General features: G+C 42.2%; 1 protein-coding gene and 1 pseudogene across 1 annotated transcript in view; both read left to right on the top strand.

Moving 5' to 3' along the window:
* The first annotated feature begins 885 nt into the window (after nt 1-885).
* Nucleotides 886-2734, top strand: LOC136157142 (craniofacial development protein 2-like; annotated as a pseudogene).
* Nucleotides 2735-5616: 2882 nt separating this feature from the next.
* Nucleotides 5617-23035, top strand: part of ABHD12 (abhydrolase domain containing 12, lysophospholipase) — a 57158-nt gene continuing 39739 nt past the window's right edge. The window contains exon 1 of the mRNA XM_065921362.1: nt 5617-5920. Coding sequence (XP_065777434.1) covers nt 5730-5920 — 191 coding nt within the window. The 5' untranslated portion in view covers nt 5617-5729. The remainder of the gene's footprint in view (nt 5921-23035) is intronic.

The following is a 23035-nucleotide window of genomic DNA, read 5'->3' as shown; positions in this document are numbered from 1 at the left end:
TATACTGATGACAAGTATATTTGTGAAAAGTGCTAAGAAGAGTGTAAGTCAGTAAAGGTGAAAAGTGACAGTGAGAGGGCCTGAAGGTTTCAAGTTAGTGTTCAGAGAAGGCACAGACCTTAAGTAAATGGGAGTTCGCCATGTGGATTTGACAAGGCATGTACATGTCACCCATATCCTGGGGGGGCCCCTGTAGCAGCATGGAGGCAGTGATGCTGGAGCTGGGTGAGTGGGTGGCTGAGGCCAAGTCAGGTAGAGCCCTTGACCCATTTCGTGCCTTTCAGTTTTATTTTCATTGAGGTAGAGAGCCACTGAAGTATTTTGAGCATGTAACTGACAGAATTGAATCTAGAGTTTTTAAAAAAGCTTTTGTGGCCACTGAATTAAGTAGACAAAAGTGAAGCAAGAGACCATTTAGGCTATTAAAATAATCCACCCCACTCCAAAAGTAGGGAATTTCCTAGAGGTTCAGTGGTTAAGACTCCATGCTTCCACTGCAGGGGACATAGGTTTGATCCCTGGTCAGAGAACTAGGATCCTGCATGCCATGTAGCCCAGCAAAAAATGAAAAAATAAATAAAATAATCCAAGTGAGGTATGATGGGAATTTGGCCCATGGTGGAGGTAGTGAGAAATGGTCTACCCTGGACAGATTGTGAAAGGAGAGCTGACCAGGCTTGGTGATAGACCTGCTATGTTATAAGCAGGGAGGAATCAAGTAGGATCCCAAGGTTTTGGCCTGAGAAACTACAAGCATGAACTTAGCATCCTGGAGGTGGGAAAGGTTATGGACGGAGTTGGGGTGGGAGAAGAGCTGAGAGCTCAGCTTTGAACATAATTTTAAGTGCCTATAGGATATCAGAGTGGATGAGTGAGACAAGGAGCATGGGGTTCAAGGAAGAGGTGTGGACTAGAAATACTAGTGTAGGTGTCACTATTGTGTGGTGACACTGGATAAGATCAGAGCCTGGAAAAGATTACTTGGAGTGTGAACCAAGAGTTGAGGATTGGATGGGCTAGGCTTGATACTATCAAGAAAGATTCAGTAACACTTACTCTATTTTTCTTGTCCTCCCTTCCTAGCATTTTTGTCTGTCTATTGATTGAAAAGAATTTAGTGAGTGATGGAGTAAAAATTGCTTTACACTTTAGTTTCTGGACTCCCAATCTATCAGTATATGCTTCTATATTATTTTAAAGAATTCACCAAAAGTATGTTTGGACAAGTATGAATGCTGGTTGTGATATTTTAGTAATATGGTCAATGAAATTCATTTGCAGTTTCTAACTGTTGAGGTCAGGGGCGGTGGCCGAGAGGAGCTACCCCACCTCCAAGGTCAGGGGCGGCGGCTGAGAGGAGCAATCCCACCTCCAAGGAGCGGCTGCTACTGGGCGCAGGAGGGCTGAGAGGAGCTACTCCATGTTCAAGGTCAGGAGAGGTGGCTGTGAGAAGATACCCCTCATCCAAGGTAAGGAGCAGCAGCTGTGCTTTGCTGGAACAGCTGTGAAGAGATACCCACATCCGAGGTAAGAGAAACCCAAGTAAGACAGTAGGTGTTGTGAGAGGGCATCAGAGGGCAGACACACTAAAACCATAATCACAGAAAACTAGCCAATCTGATCACAGGACCACAGTCATGTCTAACTCAGTGAAACTAAGCCATGCTGTGTGGGGCCACCCAAGATGGTCGGGTCATGGTGGAGAGGTCTGACAGAATGTGGTCCACTGGAGAAGGGAATGGCAAACTACTTCAGTATTCTTGCCTTGAGAACCCCATGAACAGTATGAGAAGGCAAAAATGATAGGATACTGAAAGAGGAACTCCCCAGGTCGGTAGGTGCCCAATATGCTACTGGAGATCAGAGAAGAAATAACTCCAGAAAGAAAAAAGGGATGGAGCCAAAGCAAAAACAACACCCAGTTGTGGATGGGACTGGTGATAGAAGCAAGGTCCCATGCTGTAAAGAGCAATATTGCATGGGAACCTGGAATGTTAGGTCCATGAATCAAGGCAAATTGGAAGTGGTCAAACAGGAGATGGCAAGAGTGAATGTCGACATTCTAGGAATCAGCAAACTAAAATGGACTAGAATGGGTGAATTTAACTCAGATGACCATTATATCTACTACTGTGGGCAGGAATCCCTTAGAAGAAATGGAGTAGCCATCACAGTCAACGAGAGAGTCCAAAATGCAGTACTTGGATGCAATCTCAAAAACAACAGAATGATCTCTGTTCGTTTCAAAGGCAAACCATTTGATATCACAGTAATCCAAGCCTATGCCCCAACCAGTAACGCTGAAGAAGCTGAAGTTGAACAGTTCTATGAAGACCTACAGGACCTTTTAGAACTAACACCCAAAAAAGATGTCCTTTTCATTGTAGGGGACTGGAATGCAAAAGTAGGAAGTCAAGAAACACCTGGAGTAACAGGCAAATTTGACCTTGGAGTACGGAATGAAGCAGAGCAAAGGCTAACAGAGTTTTGCCAGGAGAATGCACTGGTCATAGCAAACACCGTCTTCCAACAACACAAGAGAAGACTCTACACATGGACATCACCAGATGGTCAACACCAAAATCAGATTGATTATATTCTGTGCAGCCAATGATGGAGAAGCTCTATACAATCAGCAAAAACAAGACCAGGAGCTGACTGTGGCTCAGATTATGAACTCCTTATTGCCAAATTCAGACTTAAACTGAAGAAAGCAGGGAAAACCACTAGACCATTCAGGTATGACATAAATCAAATCCCTTATGACTATACAGTGGAAGTAAGAAATAGATTTAAGGGACTAGATCTGATAGACAGCCTGATGAACTATGGACAGAGGTTCGTGACATTGTACAGGAGACAGGGATCAAGACCATCCCCAAGGAAAAGAAATGCAAAAAGGCAAAATGGTTGTCTGAGGAGGGCTTAGTGTGAAAAGAAGTGAGGCGAAAAGCAAAGGAGAAAAGGAAAGATATTCCCATTTGAATGCAGAGTTCCAAAGAATCACCAGGAGAGAGAAGAAAGCCTTCCTCAGCGTCAATGCAAACAAATAGAGGAAAATAACAGAATGGGAAAGACTAAGAGATCTCTTCAAGAAAATTAGAGATATCAAGGGAACATTTCAGGCAAAGATGGGTTCAATAAAGGACAGAAATGGTATGGACCTAACAGAAGCAGAAGATATTCAGAAGAGGTGGCAAGAATACACAGAAGAACTGTAAAAAAAAAAGATCTTCATGACCCAGATAATCACAATGGTGTGATCACTGACCTAGAGCCAGACATCCTGGAATGTGAAGTCATGTGGGCCTTAGAAAGCATCACTATGAACAAAACTAGTGGATGTGATGGAATTCCAGTTGAGCTATTTAACATCCTGAAAGATGATGCTGTTAAAGTGCTGCACTCAATATGTCAGCAAATTTGGAAAACTCAGCAGTGGCCACAGGACTAGAAAAGGTCAGTTTTCATTCCAATCCCTAAGAAAGGCAATGCCAAAGAATGCTCAAACTACCACACAATTGCACTCATCTCACACGCTAATAAAGTAATGCTCAAAATTCCCCAAGCCAGGCTTCAGCAATATGTGAACCGAGAACTTCCAGATGGTTTCAGAAAAGGCCAAAAATGTTTTAGAAAAAGAACCAGAGATCAAATTGCCAATATCCACTGGATCATCGAGAAAGCAAGAGAGTTCCAGAAAAACATCTATTTCTGCTTTATTGACTATGCCAAAGCTTTGACTGTGTGGATCACAATAAACTGTGGAAAATTCTGAAAGAGATGGGAATACCAGACCACCTGACCTGCCTCTTGAGAAAACTGTACGCAGATCAGGAAGCAACAGTTAGAACTGGACATTCCAAATAAGAAAAGGAGTATGTCAAGACTGTATATTGTCAGCCTGCTTATTTAACTTCTATGCAGAGTACATCATGAGAAACGCTGGGCTGGAAGAAGCACAAGCTGGAATCAAGATTGCCAGGAGAAATATTAATAACCTCAGATATGCAGATGACATCACCCTCATGGCAGAACGTGAAGAGGAACTAAAGAGCCTCTTGATGAAAGTGAAAGAGGAGAGTGAAAAAGTTGGCTTAAAACTTAACATTCAGAAAATTAAGATCATGGCATCTGGTCCCATCACCTCATGGGAAATAGATAGGGAGACAGTGGAAGCAGTGTCAGACTTCATTTTTTGGGGCTCCAAAATCACTGTGGATGGTGATTGCAGCCATGAAATCAGAAGACACTTACTCCTTGGAAGGAAAGTTATGACCAACCTAGATAGCATATTAAAAAGCAGAGACATTACTTTGCCAACAAAGGTCCATCTGGTCAAGGTTATGGTTTTTCCAGTGGTCATGTATGGATGTGAGAGTTGGACTGTGAAGAAAGCTGAGCGCCGAAAAATTGATGCTTTTGGACTGTGGTGTTGGAGAAGACTCTGGAGAGTCCCTTGGACTGCAAGGAGATCCAACCAGTCCATCCTGAAGGAGATAAGTCCTGGGTGTTCATTGGAAGGACTGATGCTGAAGCTGAAACTCCAGTTCTTTGGCCACCTCATGCAAAGAGTTGACTCACTGGAAAAGACCCTGATGCTGGGAGGGATTGGGGGCAGGAGAAGGGGACGACAGAGGATGAGATGGCTGGATGGCATCACCGACTCAATGGGCATGAGTTTGAGTAAACTCTGGGAATTTGTGATGGACAGGAAGGCCTGGCGTGCTGGGTTTCATGGGGTCGCAAAGAGTCGGACACGACTGAGCGACTGAACTGAACTGAAGTGTCATTAGAAAGACAGTATAAGGAGCTACTGAATTTCTAAAGACATTTCTAATTAATTTTAAATCATCAGTTAGTAGTTTTCACTGGCACAAATTTTGAAATTACAAGTTACTTTGTAACAAATAAGCAAATCTCTTGGTTGTAGCTCATTTGTACAAAAATAATGCCATATTAAAGACAGCCAAAGTTATAAAACTAATAGATGAAGCTGCTTTCTTTTGTGTTTTTAGGAGCTGTTGAATTGTTACTTTGTGTTTCACAACTGGGAATTTGGGAACGGATTCTTCCCTCATCGACTAGTTCTAATTGCTTTATAAAAAAATCTAATACTGGTTTTTTAGCAGCTTGGTTTTCATGTTTGGCCCAAAAGAAAAAAATATATACATGTGTATTTCAAATTAAAAAACAAACCTACCTGATCGCATATTTTTTAAAGGCCTTGTGGGAAAATTTAATAGTTGTAAAGCATTATTAGGACAGACTTGTGATGTCACCTATCTCTTTTCGTAGTTGTAAACCCTTAAAAGACCCTTTCGGGGGTTTCTACTCTTGAGGGAAGTCAGAGAGCCTGAGATGGGGGCGCAGGGTCCGTTTCAGGCAGCTAAGCCGGCGGCGGCACCGGCTCAGACCTAGCGCGACCCCTACGCAGCGCAGCTCCCCGCCTCGGCGTCACGCCCGGACAGTGACGCCCGCGACGGCGTCGTCTGCCCGTCTCTAAGATGGCTGCGGGCGCCAGGAGAGGGCGGGCCTGGGAGGGCGGGGCGGGTTGGCGGCCTCCCGACCCTCATTGGCCAGCCCTGACCGGCTGTGGGCGGGCCCTCCGGCCGGCAGGGACGTCAGGGCGGCGGGCTCGCGGCGGCGGCTCCGGCGGCTCACCTCGGCGGTGGCTCCCTTCGGCGGCGGCGGGCGGCGCGGGGGAGACTGGCCGTGCTGGCCACGGAATGAGGAAGCGGACCGAGCCCGTCGCCCTGGAGCATGAACGCCGCGCCGCCTCAGGCTCGCCCTCCGCCGGCCCGGCCGCCGCGGCGCTGGACGCCGACTGCCGCCTGAAGCAGAACCTGTGCCTGGCGGGCCCGGGGCCGGCCGAGCCGCGCTGCGCCGCGGACGCGGGCATGAAGCGGGCGCTGGGCAGGTGAGGGGCGGCGGGGGCGGCCGGGGCCAGCGCCCCTTCGGAGCTGCCCGCCCCGCGCGCCCCGCCGGCCTCTCCGAGCCGGCCCATCCCTGGTGCCTCCCCGAGTGGGCCTGCGGCCCCCCGCCCCCGGCGCCCGGCTGGAGAGCGCCTCCCGACGAGGATGGGGGGCCCCTGGATGCCCGGCAGGGCCGGGGAGCACGCGCGCGGCGCGGACCCAGCGTCCTTCCCACGGGGTGGGCAGCTCACCGGCGCCCGCGGGGCCCCTGGGCACGGTGGAGGGTCCGCAGTGTGCAGGCGCGGGGGTGCGCCGCCTTCTCAGGGAGGCTGAGGGCTTGGCGGGGTGCGAGGTAGCGGGACGCTACGCCCTCGAATGCAGAGGGCAGGTGGATGCCCGGCGATCGCGAGCCGCTGGCTTCTGTTGTGTGGAATGTGTCCACCCGAGTCTACCCCTTGGGAAGCGCTGTCTGGTCCGGAAGATGTTTTCGGCCTCCCTTTGGGGAGATGAACGCGTTGACGTTGAAATCATCTCACAGTTGAGAGAAGGGCTTTTTTTCACGCCGGCTGGACTCTCCCCGCAGGCTGGTGTGTTTATTATCTGGCTGTTCATGGAACTTATCACTCATGACAGTTTTGAAGTCTTCATCTTTCTTGGTGACTGAAAAAGTTAGTATGTAATGTTCTCAGATGTTGTAGCAAGAGTCACTGCTTTTGAGATCCCCTGGAATGGCCTTAATTGACACAGGCCTCTGCAGTGTAAAATAGTTATCCAAAGAGCCCCTAAAAATGTTAACTTCATTGCCTAAAGATCACGAGGTTAAACTGTATACACATCTCAGTCAGTGGTTCCCCTTCCTGCTGGAAGTCCAGGGATCGACAGAATTTTTATTTTTGTGTAAAATTATGTAGCAACTGATCAGCATCTCTTGTGAAGGTAATCTCTTGTGGAAAGGTTTATCTGCACTAAAAACGCACAGTTGGCTTTAATGCACTTTTATTAACAGATTTGACATAACACTTAGGTTGTAAGCTCTTCCTTTGAAGAAGACAAATTGTGATGCACAGTAATGTTTGGGGAAACAATCTCCCTTGAAAGATCTACTGTATTGAAAGAGCCTGATTATTTTTATTTTTGAGTTGAAGACAAAGAGGGACATTCTAGTGGTGTCACTTCCTTTGGATAAACGAAAGGCTGTTATGAGAATAAAAAGAAAAGCAGACGGCAGGAAGGGCAAATTTGTGTTACCCCATGGTTCCTTCCCTATTGCCTGAAATACTCTCCTGGACCTTCCCCTCCTGAGTTTTCTCCTTCAGCCTGGCCTCTACTCAGCTGTCACCTCATCAGAGAGGCTTTTCCAGACTAGCACATCCAAAATAGCCCTTGGGCCCCCACCAGCCCATTTCTGTTTACTTGTTTCTTCATCCCCCTTAATTGCTTGCACACTTGACTGGCTTTGTGCATAGTCTCCCACAGGAGAATGGAAGCCCTGTGAGAGCAGGGACATTGTTCTTGGGGCCTCTGTCTTCAGAGGCACATCTTAGGTGGGAGAAAATATTTTGTTGAATGAATATCCAGAATAGATTCCTAGAAGTGGAATTGCTGAGCCAAGGGGTGTACGCTGATGACTGAAAGGAAAGACCAAAGTGCCCTGCCAAGAACTTGTATGATTGGTACACCCTCCACTAGTGTCAGTCTCCTCACCCAAATATTGAATATTACCAGACATTTTGATCTTTTTCTACTTGGGTGCTGAAAATCGACATCTGATTTGTAACTTTAATTTGCGTTTCTTAGTGGTTAGGTGGCAGCTTCTGTATGTTTTTGTAAGCTTATTATACATTTTTGGGATTATTTACATCTTGAACCATCCTTGTTTGGGTCCCCCTGCACATTTCTTTTAACTTTCTATTGTGCACATTTTCAATAGACAAAAGTAGAGGAGTCAGTATAATGAACCTCCATGAGCCCGTCCCTTCATTTCAATAGTTTTCCATGTTTTGCCAGTCTTGAATCATCTCTTCCTCCTCTCCTCCGTTTTTGATATGGTGGGGAGACTAGACTGTAAAACAACTGATTTCATCCATAAATATTTTCACAGTGTATCTTGAACAAATAAGCATTTTGAAATATATGTAACCCCAATACTACTATTGAATTGTATCAAAACTAGCAATTTATTATTTGTAATTAATTTAATATTATTTAGTATCCTGTCTGGGCTTCCCAGGTGGTGCAGCGGTAAAGAATCTGCTTGCCAATGAGGGAAACAAAGAGATGTGGGTGGGGAAGATCCCCTGGAGTAGGAAATGGCAACCCACTCCAGTATTCCTGCCTAAAAAATTCCATGGACAAAAGGAGCCTGGGGTTGCAAAGAGTCAGACATGACTGAGCAACTGAGCATGAGTCTACATATACATTTCCCTGTCTTAGAAATGTCTTTTTAAGTCAGTTTTAAAATCCTGTACATTTCTTAAGTGTACTTCTAGTTAATCTCTTGTTGTTATTTTCTTATACATTGTTACTAGTTGTATTTATTAATTCTGTATCTAGCAATTTACCTAATCTTAGTTTCAAGTGGTTTTGCAGTTCCTGAATTTTCCAGGTATCCTATCAGCTGCAGCTGCTATCGTATCAGCTGCAAATATTAATAATAATTCTGTTTTCTACTTTTTCTATCTTTTGTTTCTCTTTTTTGATTACATTGTTTTTCCAGAATAAGGTTGAATAATAGGGGTGATACTGAGTATCCTTATCTTGTTCCTGACTTTAAGGAGAATTCTTTTTGTGTTTATGCCAAGTTAGTTATTTTACTAAGGGGTGTGTTGCTGCTGTTTTGTCTTTTTTTTTTTAAGATCAAAAATGGATGTTGAATTATATTAAATGCTGTTTTAGCATCTGTCAAATGATCATATGAATTTTGTCTCTTGACCTGTTAATATGCTGAGTCGTAGTAATAGGTTTCATATCATTGAGTCATCATTTTATATTATTGAATCATCAGTAATAACTCTTATTATGTAGACAGATTCTATTTATTAATATTTTACTAGGGAGTTTTACACCGTTAGTTGTATGACTAGTTTGTAATTTTCTTTTTTAATGCCATCTTTACCAAGTGATTTTAGTGTTTTTAATAGCTTTATTAGAAGTTTTCTCTTTCTCTTCATTAGCCAGTTTAAATATTGTACTTTTGAAACGATCTCTTTCTTTAAATTTTGGTAGAATTCACCTGTAAAACTTACTGAACATGGTGCTTTTTTAGAATGTAGCATTTTTATAGCTGTTATAGTTTCTTAGATTTGCAGTCTCTGGATTCAGTTTTGGTGATTTATATGTCTATAGAAAATCATCTGTTACATCTAGCTTTTCCTCTATACTTGGGGCTCTTCCCTAGTCTTGTTTCCTATTTTAGGTATTTACATGCCCTCCCCTCTTTTTTCTTGCTGTAGCACATGTCTGCACACACAGAAAAATTTTGGATTTTCTCCTGAATAAAAAAAATATTTTGTGTGTATTTTTCTGGGACCCCAGGATGGCGCTGAGGGTGTGGAGAAGTGGAGAGAACGTTCTCTTTCTGAAGAGGGCAGCAAGAGCTGCTTTCTTTCCTGTGACTGCCCAGCAGGAATGTGGCTCCAGGGCATCCAGATCTTCCAGTCTTTCCTGAAGAGTAGCTGGGTGTGTGTCCATGACCTCTTAACTTTTTAGATAAATTTTTAGACTAATATAGATAAAGACAACCACCTTGGAGGTAAAGCCAGGTGTTTTTTTTTTTTTTTTAATTGATGTATAGTTGGTTTGCAATGTGTTAGTTTTATACACACACACACACACACACACACACACATACACATGTGTTCTTTTTCAGATTCTTTTCCCTTCTAGGTTATTACAGAATATTGAGTGTAGCTCCCTTTGGGTTTGTTTTGGACTAAGTTGGACTAAAGGGTCATTTTGGAAGGCATCTGGCTTATAGGTTAGCCCTGCACTCTATGAAAGGAGGGACTGGATACTGCTTTTGCTTTGCACATGTCTGGTACGAGGAGGCAGTTGAGGGATTCTGTGGGCCTTTGATCTTCTCTTCTGTAATCCTGGAGTTCTTGGCACTATTCAGTAAAGGCATCAAGACTCAAGACGAATGCTCAGTTGTGTCTGACTCTTTGTGATTCCATGGTCTGTAGTCCACCAGGCTCCTTTGTCCGTGGGATTCTCCAGATAAGAGTGCTGGAGTGGGTTGCCATTTCCTCCTCCAGGGGAGTCTTCCTGACCCAGGGATCAAACCTGTGGGTCTTGTGTCTCCTGGGTTGGCAGGCGGGTTCTTTACCACTAGTGCCATCTGGGAAGCCCAGTGAGATGTATAGGTCTGTGTTTAAATGAACTAGACTGTCCAAATCTGCCAGATAATCAAGATCAGTGGACTGCCTGGGAGGTTTCATATCTGATGACCTTTGTGTGTAAATACAGAAGAATGCAGGCTTCACCCTTGTTTCCTCCTTGACCCAAAAGAAGGAACTTCATGCAGGGTTGCAGAAGGCTTTACCATAACCCAGAAAGCCGGGTGGTTCACCTTCCTGAGGGTGAATAGGGAGCTCACCAGACAAGGCTCTGTGCCTGGTATCTCTTTCTTTACATGTGGAGAGAAGAGAGTGCTCTCAGAGCTAGCTTTTGTACTTAAAGTCTACTTTTCTCCACCTTCTTCTCCTCCCCCTCCCCAGAGAAGAGTCGGTTCCTGGACCATGACAAGCAGCCAGGGAGGCTATGTTATGGTGCTTCAAGTGGGGCTCCCAGCCGAGTCCCTCTCTTCCCAGTTGTGGTTTATCTTAGCAGGGACACACTGCAGCCCTGGAGCTCAGGACCCTGGAACTTGAGTCCTGTATCTCTGCCTACTTCCCAGTTCCTTTCAGCCAGTGGGTACTCTCCCTTCTCAAGGGAGTGCCTGTCTTCTACACTAATGTTGGGCATGGACTGCTCAAATGCAGGAGTTACTTTTTAGGTAGATTAAGAGCTCCAGAAGACACTGATCATAGAGGTAGTCTTGGAGAGAGGCTTAGATGGGTCATCACCTCAGGGTTCTGCTGATAGCAGTGGAGATGGGACAAACCTTTCCAGACTCAAGGTCTTCCTCCTGCTCCTCCCACAAGAGCACTTTTCCTTCCAAACTGCAGTTTGTAGGGAAAATTTAACTGTAATACAATCTTGAAAACTGACAGATTAAGTCAAATGCTTAATGTGATGCCATAGGACTTGAGTGTCCACATGGAGGGTGGATAGGTGTTTTGTTTCTTCCTGAACTGAGGGCCAGTGTCTGGAGTGTCAGGCTGCTGACACAAGGAAGTATGATGCCCAGAAACCCTCCCAAGATGTCCGGTTAGTAGAAAGACCTGTTATTTAGGCTTGGTGCCCATCTTAGTATCATTTGATATTTTGGAGGAAAGTTTGCATAGTCTCAAGTGAGTGTTCTCAGGTTTGTGTCTTGGGGAGAATTGCTTAACTTTCTGAGCTTATTTCTTCCTCGTGATGTGGGGATAAAAATCTCCCTTATAGAAGCGGGGTGAGGCTCCAGTATGAAAGAGATGCTGGTGGCATGATGTCTCTGGGATTCAGAGACAGGTTAGGGATCCCCAAGGGTGCTGTGAAGTTGCAGGGAGGTGGTTAGTTCTGTGGGACAGCATTGGAAGTTCTCTGGGTGCTTCTGTTTTCTCTGAAATAAGAGCAAAGCCCTTCGCCCAGGGGAGAGGAGCTACCACAGGTGTTTCTTTTTCAGCTCTCCACCTGGACACAGTCTTAGCTCTCTATCTTTGGCTTAATCGGATGTTTCCTACCATTTGCTAAAGTCTCATTATCAAGACAGTCAATCTCCTTGGCAGAGACTCACTTCTCCAACCTGTGGTGTTGCAACAGTGGATGACGGAAATGGTTTTCATGGGAAGTTGTTGCAGCTGTGACTTGCTGTGTGTTCTGTATAGCTGAGTGCGACCTGGTCCTGGGAGGTCTGAGGGCAGCTCCCCTCGCACCCCCCACCTGAGGACCCCGCATACAGGCCAGTGAGGAGGGTGTTAAGCTGGATTTGAGGTGGAGAAAAGATCAACATGAACAGAGGCCAACATCAGTGATCATATGCTTCATAATCAGAATTCTTGCCCCTCAGATTTTGCTAGTACACAAATAGAGGTTTCTAGCAGAATTTGTCTTGAGATGGCACCTGTGGGCTTTGTTTTATGTGTATTCTGTTTTCCAGGTATGCCCTGGTTTACCAGGAAATGCCCTGAGAAGGTAAAAAGAGGAGGGGGTAGATGAGTGTCAGTGTGAGGAGTGACATTTTGCACAGATGAAGACAGAGAACGAGTGTCGATGAAGGACAACTCAGGAATGCTGGAATTTAGGGTTTGTTCTTGAAACTTGAAAGTTGTCCTGAGCTTTGCTGTTGTTCAGTCACTCGGTGGTGTCTGACTCTTTGCTACCCGATGGACTGCAGCATGCCAGGCTTCCCTGTCCTTCACCATCTCCTGGAGCTTGCTCAGACTCATGTTGATTGAGTTGATTTTGCCATCCAACCATCTCATCCTCTGTCATCCCCTTCTCCTCCTGCCTTCAGTCTTTCCCAGCATCAGGGTCTTTTCCAGTGAGTCACCTCTTCGCATCAGATGGCCAAAGTGTTGGAGCTTCAGCATCAGTCCTTCCAATGAATATTCAGGGTTGATTTCCTTTAGGATTGACTGGTTTGAGCTTTAGGGTAAAGAAAAGAAAGTTGAAATTCTTTTCAGGTCTTAGCAAACTTGGATCTCCATGCAAGATTTAGATGAATTGACTGAATTCTTTGTAATGGGAAGGAAAAAATGTTCAGAGTGGAAGCAGGTCATTTGGATGCTATAGTTCAGGGTCCTAAAATACATGTATGATTTTTAACTTTCAGCTGTTTCTCTCTCCTAATAATGTGTATAGCATAGACTCTTTACTGTTTCATGCTTGACTTGTGCCATTCTTGGGCCTGGAACATCATTTTGTTCCTACCTGAAAGTGGCGTTGTCAGTGTTGCATGCTCATAGGTTTATTTTATTCAACCAACAGTTAACTTGCTTCTGTTTGTTTGAAATCATGCTAGGCATGGGGAAAGATGAAAGAAGGAAGTGCCAATCCTCAGGGAGTTTGTTGTCTGTCAGTTTTTATGTGTGACATTTTCATGATGTCTGTGGTAGAGACAATACAAGGATGGCTGGAGACAGATAGTCTGATCTCACATTTGTCCTTTGTTACTCTTGATATTTTTTTGTACTGGTTTATCTTCAGAATATCTCATCTTTTAGGCTTCCACTTCTCTGACAGGATGTAACTAATTTTTCAATACATCCCTGGCATATCAAGCTATCTGTAGATAAAATAAATGTTCACAGTTTAGGGACAGAGCACACTTTGACAAGGCACGTCATGGCAGAACCTACAGGAAGGAAAATAAGACTGCCATCCTAGGACACTGGATGCCGGCTTTGGGCTCCAGAAGGAAGGGACGGTGTCAGCCAGCTGGGAGCCTGCTGGTACAGCCCAGAGCTTCCTGAGGAAGCACCAGGGAGGTTCTGCAGGAACTGAGGAGGGATCCTGGTGTGAGGCCACTGTGAGAGATGGCAGTCGCTATGGTGAAAGGCAGCCCCAGAGGGATCTTGTCTGTTTCTCTCTGTTCCCCTCTCATTTTTTTTTTCTTCTGATTGCAGAAATGAAAAGGACTTCCTACTACAGATTTAAAACAGAATATAATTGAGAAAGTAAAATTGTCCTGTGGATAATTCCTGTTAGCAGTGTGGCAGCTTACAGAAGATTGCTAGCATGAGTTTTCTTTTTTTCATCCAGTGAGTATTTGTTGAAGACTTACTGTGTGCTGGAGGCTGTGAATAGAATGTTAGAGTCAGACAGTTCCCAGTCCTTGTGTAACTCACATTCCCCTCTTGAGGGAGAAAGATAGCAAAAAAAAAGGTAGATGTAAATATATAGTAAATTTCAAGGAGGTGGTAAAGTGCTGTGAAGAAAAATAGAGCAAGGTAGTTTTAAAAAGCAGACAACATACCCAGAATGGAATTGCTTATACTAAATAAGCCCCACATCACCAAACAGAAATTTTTTATTATAGTCTCGGCTCAAATTCTTAAACCAGTCAATTGGGAATCATCTGGTCAGCACTGATGAGGTCATCTGCCTGTTAGAACCTTGTCGTCTCCTAAAGGAAAGTGACCTTGGAATAAAACCAGTTATTTTGTCTCGTAAAGCCTCCTTGTTCCTGCTCCCTTCTGCGTAGGAAAGTCTTTCATTTTGTATGGCTCTTTGGAGCTGCTTCGTATTTACTATGTGAGATGCTGCCCAATTGATGAATTGTTGAATAAAGCCAGTAAAATCTTTTAAGATTTGCTCAGGTGAATTTTGTTTTTCAACAGTAAGTAATGCAATTATGTATAAAGCGCTTGAAAATAAGCTATGTTGTAGTGATAAAACATCCTTGTTACTGTCAGGAGAATAAGGCCTTTTCACAGTAGGACAGCCAGCTGTTGAACTCTGCCAACATCCTCATGACTTTTTGTTTTCTTCTCTGGGAAAATTTATGGATTGCTCTTGTGTATTAAGTTTTCAGTTCTGTTCAGTGAAATTACTCCCAATACTGTGTTTGAGTAAGAGTTTGAAGATTGTTCTTCAGGTTTCCACCTATAAATTAGGTAGACTTTAGTCCAACTATTAGTTTTCAGACATGAATTTTGGATTTACTTTTTTGTTCCTTCTGAGAGAATATGAGAAAATATAATGGAACATATATATATATTTGTATATACTCATATATGATAGAATATTTATTATAATAGAAAATGTGTCTTGGGATATACCTATTAATATAGCAAAAAAAGTCAAAAACTCTTTCTTAATAATTTTGATTGTTTCTGTCATGGAGGAATTGATGAAAACTAAATATAGACACTTTTTAATAGAAATCTGATTCTTCCACATCTGGCCAAGATAGAGTAACAAGGGCTAAATTTACCCTGAAATAACTACAACAAAGCCCAGACAAAATGCATGAAACAAGCTTTCCAAACACTGGCCACTGGCAGTGAGAGACAGTGGTCTGTGAAAGGTGACAAAGTGAGTCCTACAACAGCTCCAGCTTCCCGCTGTGTATGTGAGAGTTTCTCCACTATAGCTCAGGGAAGGGGAAAGCGATGTGGAGAGCCTGGTTGACTCCCTGAGCCGTGAGTGAGGTGCTGAGAGTCTGGGGACACCTGCATGCCTACAATTTACAGGACAGAAGACCAGGGAGAGACAGTGGCACAGAGAACTCTGGAGAGCCATCCAGAGTTGTATTCTGTATTCAGCAGAGTGCTGCTCAGCCCATGTGTGCGCTCAGCACGAATCATAAAAACAAATCCCGGAAGAATCAAACCGTCTCCAAGTAACTTCACTGCATCCTGAAACAAGGTTCAATAATGTTTATAGGAATATAGAAATAGCCAGTATGCAACAAAGTAAAATTCACAGTGTCTAATATATCTAATCAAGGATTCAGTTCAGTTCAGTCACTCAGTCATGTCCGACTCTGCGACCCCATGGACCACAGCACGCCAGGCCTCCCTGTCCATCACCAACTCCTGAAATTTACCCAAAATCATGTCCGTCGAGTCAGTGTTGCCATCCAACCGTCTCACCCTCTGTCGTCCCCTTTTCCACCTGCCCTCACTCTTTCCCAGCATCAGGGTCTTTTCAAATGAGTCAGCTCTTCGAATCAGGTGGCCAAAATATTGGAGTTTCAGCTTCGACATCAGTCCTTCCAATGAACACTTAGGACTGATCTCTTTTAGGATGGACTGGTTGGACCTCCTTGCAGTCCACAGGACTCTCAAGAGTCTTCTCCAACACCACAGTTCAAAAGCATCAATTCTTCGGGGCTCAGCTTTCTTTATAGTCCAGCTCACATTCATACCTGACTACCGGAAAAACCATAGCCTTGACTAGACAGACCTTTGTTGGCAAAGTAATGTCTCTGCTTTTTAATATGCTGTCTGGGTTGGTCATAACTTTCCTTCCAAGGAGTATGCGTCTTTTAATTTCATGGCTGCAGTCACCATCTGCACTGATTTTGAAGCCCCCCAAAATAAAGTCAGCCACTGTTTCTGCTGTTTCCCCATCTATTTGCCATGAAGTGATGGGACCAGATGCCCTAATCTTAGTTTTCTGAATGTTGAGCTTTAAGCCAACTTTTTCACTCTCCTCTTTCACTTTCATCAAAAGGCTCTTTAGTTCTTCACTTTTTGCCATAAGAGTGGTGTCAGCTGCATATCTGAGGTTATTGATATTTCTCCCAGCAATCTTGATTCCAGCTTGTGCTTCATCCAGCCCAGCGTTTCTCATGATGTACTCTGCATAGAAGTTAAATAAGCAGGGTGACAATATACAGCCTTGACATATTCCTTTTCCTATTTGGAACCAGTCTGTTGTTCCATGTCCAGTTCTAACTGTTGCTTCCTGACCTGCATACAGATTTCTCAAGAGGCAGGTCAGGTGGTCTGGTATTCCCATCTCTTTCAGAATTTTCTACAGTTTATTGTTATCCACACAGTCAAAGGCTTTGCCATAGTCAATAAAGCAGAAATAGATGTTTTTCTGGAACTCTCTTGCTTTTTCAATGATGCAACGGATGTTGGCAATTTGCTATCTGGTTCCTCTGCCTTTTCTAAAACTAGCTTGAACATTTGGAAGTTCACGGTTCACGTAATGCTGTAACCTCGCTTGGAGAATTTTAAGCATTACTTTACTAGCATGTGAGATGAATACAATTGTGTGCTCATCTCCAAGTTGGTAGGTGCACAATATGCTACTGGAGATCAGTGGAGAAATAACTCCAGAAAGAATGAAGGGATGGAGCCAAAGCAAAAACAACACCCCTTTGTGGATGTGACTGGTGATAAAAGCAAGGTCTGATCCTGTAAAGAGCAATATTGCATAGGAACCTGGAATGTTAGGTCCACGAATCAAGGCAAATTGGAAGTGGTCAAACAGGAGATGGCAAGAGTAAATGTCGACATTCTAGGAATCAGCGAACTAAAATGGACTAGAATGGGTGAATTTAACTCAGATGACCATTATATCTACTACTGTGGGCAGGTTCCCTTAGAAGAAATGAAGTAGCTATTATAGTCAACAAAGGAGTCCAAAATGCAGTAGTTGGATCCAGTCTCAAAAACGACAGAATGATCTCTCTCCATTTCCAAGGCAAACCATTCAATATCACGGTAATCCAAGTCTATACCCCTACCAGTTACAGAGAAGAAGCTGGAGTTGAATGGTTCTATGAAGACCTACAAGACCTTTTAGACTAACACCCAAAAAAGATGTCCTTTTCATTGTAGGTGACTGGAATGCAAAAGTAGGAAGTCAAGAAACACTTGGAGTAACAGGCAAATTTGGCCTCGGAGTATGGAATGAAGCACGGCAAAGGCTAATAGGGTTTTGCCAAGAGAATGCACTGGTCATAGCAAACACTGTCTTCCAACAACACAAGAGAATACTCTACACATGGACATCACCAGATGGCCAATGCTGAAATCGGGTTGATTATATTCTTTGCAGCTAAAGATGGAGAGGCCCTATACAGTCAGCAAAAACAAGACCAGGAGCTGACTGTGGCTCAGATCATGAAGTCCTTATTGCCAAATTCGGACTTAAATTGAAGAAAGTACGGAAAACCACTAGATCATTCAGGTATGACCTAAATCAAATCCCTTATGGTTATACAGTGAAAGTGACAAATAGATTTAAGGGACTAGATCTGATAGACAGAGTGCCTGATGAACTATGGACGGAGGCTCATGACATTGTATAGGAGACAGGGATCAAGCCCATCCCCAAGGAAAAGAAATGCAAGAAAGCAAAATGGCTGTCTGAGGAGGCCTTACAAATAGCTGTGAAGAGAAGTGAACAGCAAAGGAGAAAAGGAAAGATATACCCATTTGAATGCAGAGTTCCAAAGAATTGCCAGGAGAGAGAAGAAAGCCTTCTTCAGTGATCAGTGCAAAGAAATAGAGGAAAATAATAGAATGGGAAAGACTAGACACCTCTTCAGGAAAATTAGAGATACCACGGGAACATTTCATCCAAAGATGGGCTCAATAAAGGACAGAAATGGTATGGACCTAACAGAAGCAGAAGATATTCAGAAGAGGTGGCAAGAATACACAGAGCTGTATAAAAAAGATCTTCACAACCCAAATAATCACAATGGTGTGTTCACTCACCTAGAGCCAGACATCCTGGAATGTGAAGTCAAATGGGCCTTAGGAAGCATCACTACAAACAAAGCTAGTGGAGGTGTTAGAATTCCAGTTGAGCTATTTCACATCCTAAAAGATGATGCTGTGAAAGTGCTGCATGCATTATGCCAGCAAATTTGGAAAACTCAGCAGTGGCCACAGGACTGGAAAAGATCAGTTTTCACTCCAATCCCAAAGAAAGGCAATGCCAAAGAATGCTCAAACTAACGTACAGTTGCACTCATCTCACATGCTAGCAAAGTAATGCTCAAAATCAAGAATTACCAGATGTAATCGTTTACTTGTGCAGCCATAGCAAAGTATTACAGACTGAGTCACTATAACAGTAAATTTTTAATGTACTTTATACATATACGCTAGAAGTCTGAGATCAGTGTGTTGGCAGCATTAGTTTCTTCTAGGGGCTGTCTCCTCTTAGGTCATGTTTCCTCTGCATCTGTCCAGGTTTCTTCTTATAAGGACACCAGATAAAATTTTAACCTCTTTAAAGACTCTGTTTCCAAATACAATCATATTGTGAGCTACTGGGTTGTTGTTGTTCAGTCACTAAATTGTGTACAACTCTTGGCAACTCCATGGACCATAGCACACCAGGCTTCCCTGTCCTTCACTATCTCCTGGAATTTACTCAGATTCATGTCTGTTGAATTGGTGATGCTATCTAACTATATCATCTTCTGCTGCTTATTCTTCTTTTGCCTTCAGTCTTTCCCAGCATCAGGGTCTTTTCAACTGAGTTGGCTCTTCGCATCAGGTGATCATACACAGAAGAGCACATATGCAGGTGACAGCAGGTTTCTTGTCAGAAAGGTGAGAAAGAAGGCTGTGGGGCAGCATCTTTAAAACACCGAAGAAACAACAACAAAAACCCAGAAAACCACCAAGTAGAATTTATTCTCTTTTTTCTTTTCTTTTCATCTCCTTCCCTCTCCCTCCCCTCTCCCTTTTCTTCCTTCTTTCCTTGTAAATGAAGTATAATTGACTTACTACATTAGTTTTAGGTGTACAACATAGTGATGAATTGATATTTTTATACATTACAGAAGGATCACCATGCTAAGTTGCTACCATCTGTCACTCTACAAAGTTATGAATTATTGACTCTATTTCCTGTGCTGTATTTTTCATCCCTATGGCTTACTTTATAACTGGAAGTACTTCTTCACACCCCTTCAGATATTTCATTTATCCCCCTACCTTCCTCCCCTCTGGTAGCTACCAATTTGTTCTCTGTCGATCTGTTTCTGTTTTATTATGTTTGTTCTTTTTTTTTATACTCCATGTACAAGACAAATCATATGGTATTTGTCTTTCTCTGTCTGACTGACTTAGCATAAAACTTTCAGGTCCATCCAAGTTGTCACAAATTACAGGATTTCATTTTTTTTTAAATGGCCGTGTCATATTCTATTGTGTCTGTGTGTGTATCACATCTTTGTTATGTTGAGGTGTGTTTCCCTATACCCAATTGGTTGAAAGTTTTTATCATACATAGACATTGGATTTTGTCAAAAGCTTTTTCTGCATCTGTTAAGATGATCATATGATTTTTATTTTTCCATTTATTGTATGGTGTATCACATTGGTTTCTGGATATTGAAACATCCTTGAAACCCTGGGATATATCTCACTTGATCATGGTATATGATCTTTTTAATGTAATTGAATGTAATTTAATATTTTAAATTCATTTTGCTAACATTTTGTTGAGGATTTTTACATCAATGTTCATCAGGGATGTTGGCCTGTATTTTCCTTGTTTTGTGGTGTTCTCATCTGATTTTGGTACCAAGATGATGCTGGCCTTGTACAGTGAGTTTGGAAGCACACTTTCCTCTTCCTTTTTTGCTGTAGTTGGAGAAAGATAGATATTCTTTAAATTTTTGGTAGATTTCATCTGCAAATTCATTTGATCCTGGACTTTTGTTTGCTGGGAGTTTCTTTTCCCTGCTGATTGAGTTTCATGATTGATAATCCTTCTGTTTGTATCTTCTGTTTTTTCCTGTTTCAGTTTTAGGAGATTGAATGTTTCTAGGAATTTATCCATTTACTCTGGGTTGTCCATTTTATTGGTGTATAATTGTAGTAAGCAATTATGATCCTTTGTGTTTCTGTGGTGTCATTTATACCTTGTCTTTCATTTCTGATTTTATTGGTTTGGATCTGCTCTTTTTTCTTGAGGAATCTGGGTAAGAGTTTGCCAGTTTTATCTTTTCAAAGAACTAGTTCTTAGTTTCATTGATCTTTTCTGTTGGTTTTTTTAGCCTCCATTTATTTCTGCTCAAATCTTTATTGTTTCTTTCCTTCTACTAACTTTGAGTTTTGTTTGTTCTTCTATTTCTCGTTCCTTTAGATTTAAGGTTAGATAGTTAGATCTTTCTTGTTTCCTGAGGTAGGCTTGTGTTGCTATAAACTTCTCTCTTAGATTTGTTCTTGTCCCATAGATTTTGGATTTGGATCATTGTATTTCCATTTTCATTTGTCTTCAGATATTTTTAAGTTTCCTTTTTTGATTTCTTCAGTGACCCAGCATTTGTTTAGAAGGAATATTGTTTAGCCTCCATGTGTGTTTGTGTTTTTTGCTTTTTTTGCCATGTAGTCCATTTCTACTCTATACCACTGTGGTTGGAAAAGATCCTTGGTATGCTTTCCATCTTAACTTTGTTGAGACTTGATATATCTGTTAAGTTCATCTGGTCTAATGGGTCATTTAAGGCCAATGTTTCTTTACTGATTTTTTTCACTGAATGATGTGTCCATTGATGTAAGTGGGGTGTTAAAAGACCCTTCTTATTATTGTGTTGTTGTTAGTTTTTCCCTTTATGTTTGTTAACACATTATTGACCAAAGATGTATTAATATATCTTTTGTTACATGAACATTATTGACCAGAGACATTTCAGTATTCATTTACATAACAAATTGCCGGCTACCGGCAATAGTTTCTGCAAAAATCCTCCAGTCAGAAATGTGATAATATTTGCTTTATGTATTTAGTTGCTGCTATGTTGGCTGTGTATTTGTTTACAATTGTTATATCTTATTGGATTGATTCCTTGGTCATTATATAATGTCCTTCTTTGTCTCTTGTTATAGTCTATTTGAAAATCTGTTTTGTCTGGTACACATATTGCTGCCCCAGCTCTCTTTGTTTCCATTTGCATAGAATACCATTTTCCATTACCTCACTTTCAGTTTCTTTGTTTTCAGATCTGAAATGAGTCTCTTGTAGTCAGCATATAGATAGGTTGTGTTTTTACTTACCTGTTTAGCTGTTCTGTGTCTTTTTGAGTACAGTATTTAATCAGTTTACTTTTAAAGTAATTGTTGATAGGTATATACTTATTGCCATTTTGTTAATTCTTGTCTGATTGTTTTTATATTATAGTTCTTATTTGTTCCTTCTTTTGCTCTTTCCCCTCATCTGATTTGATGATATATTTGGGTTGCTTTCTCTTTGGGTAAGTACATGTGTGTGTGTGTGTGTTGTAGGGTTTTCTTTTGATTTGTGGTTACCATGATGTTCGTAACCAAGATATTCATGGGCTTCCCTGATAGCTCAGTTAGTGAAGAATCTGCCTGTAATGCAGGAGACCCTGGTTTGATTCCTGGGTCTGGAAGATCAGTTGGAGAAGGGATAGGCTCCCCATTCCAGTATTATTCTTGGACTTCCCTTGTGACTCAGCTGATGAAGAATCCACCTGCAATGCAGGAGACCTGGGTTCGATCCCCCGGGTTGGGAAGATCCCCTGGAGAAGGGAAAGGCTACCCATTTAAGTATTCTGACCTGGAGAATTCCATAGACTGTATAGTCCATGGGATTGCAAAGAGTCAGATATGACTGAGCAACTTTCACTTTCACTTTTCATGATGCTCATATATAGCAATTACACACACACACATAAATATATGTAATATATATTAGTAATACTGTGTTATTAAGTCAATGATCTTTTAAGTTGAAATGCACTCTAAAAACCGTGTGTTATTCCCCCACATTATTTAGTGTTTTTGATAGCATATTTTATGACTTTTTGTTTTGTATATGTCTTAACTACTTATTGTGGATATAGATGATTTTGCTGCTTTTGTCTTTTACTTTTCCTACTAGCTTTATAAGTAGTTGATGCACTACTTTCACTGTGCATCTGCCTTTACCAATGAGATTTTTCCTTTCATAATTTTCATATTTGTAGTTGTGAGGGTTTTTTTTGTTTTCCCATTTTTTAAAATCCTGCTTAGAGAAGTCCCTTGAACATTTCTTGCAATGCCAGTGTCATGGTGTGGAATTCTTTTAGCTATTGCTTATATGTAAAGTAAAATATTTTTGGTTACAGGTATAGATTTTTTGTCCCTTTCATCACTGGGTATATCATGTCACTTCATTCTGATCTGTGAAATTTCTGCTGAAAAGTCAGCTTACGGAGTTTTCTTGCACATAACTAATTGCTTTTTTTTCTTGCTACTTTTAAGATTCTGTATCTTAATTTTGCTATTTTAATTGTAATTTGTCTTGGTTTAGACCTCTTTGACAGGAGGGCATGACAACCCCAGTATTCTTGCCTAGAGAATCCCATGGACAGAGGAACCTGGCAGGGAGAAACCTAGGGAAGCTGAGGATCAAGTTTCATTCTCAATTTTTTTTTGATTTCTGACAATGCAATTTAATTCATTTCAAATGAAAATTTGGTGGAATGGAAAGAAGGGAGCAGACTGAAAGTCCCAGGACAAGAACTCATTCTCAGATGAGGCCTTACCTTGAGTAAATGAATTCATACTGTGAGCCTGGTTTCCATATCTCTAAAAGAGGAGTGTTACCTA

The sequence above is a fragment of the Muntiacus reevesi genome, chromosome 2, assembly GCF_963930625.1.
Source record: "Muntiacus reevesi chromosome 2, mMunRee1.1, whole genome shotgun sequence".
Classification (NCBI taxonomy): Eukaryota; Metazoa; Chordata; class Mammalia; order Artiodactyla; family Cervidae; genus Muntiacus; species Muntiacus reevesi.
Note: the sequence above shows the minus strand (reverse complement) of the source record. Positions and strands in the feature narration are given on the sequence as shown.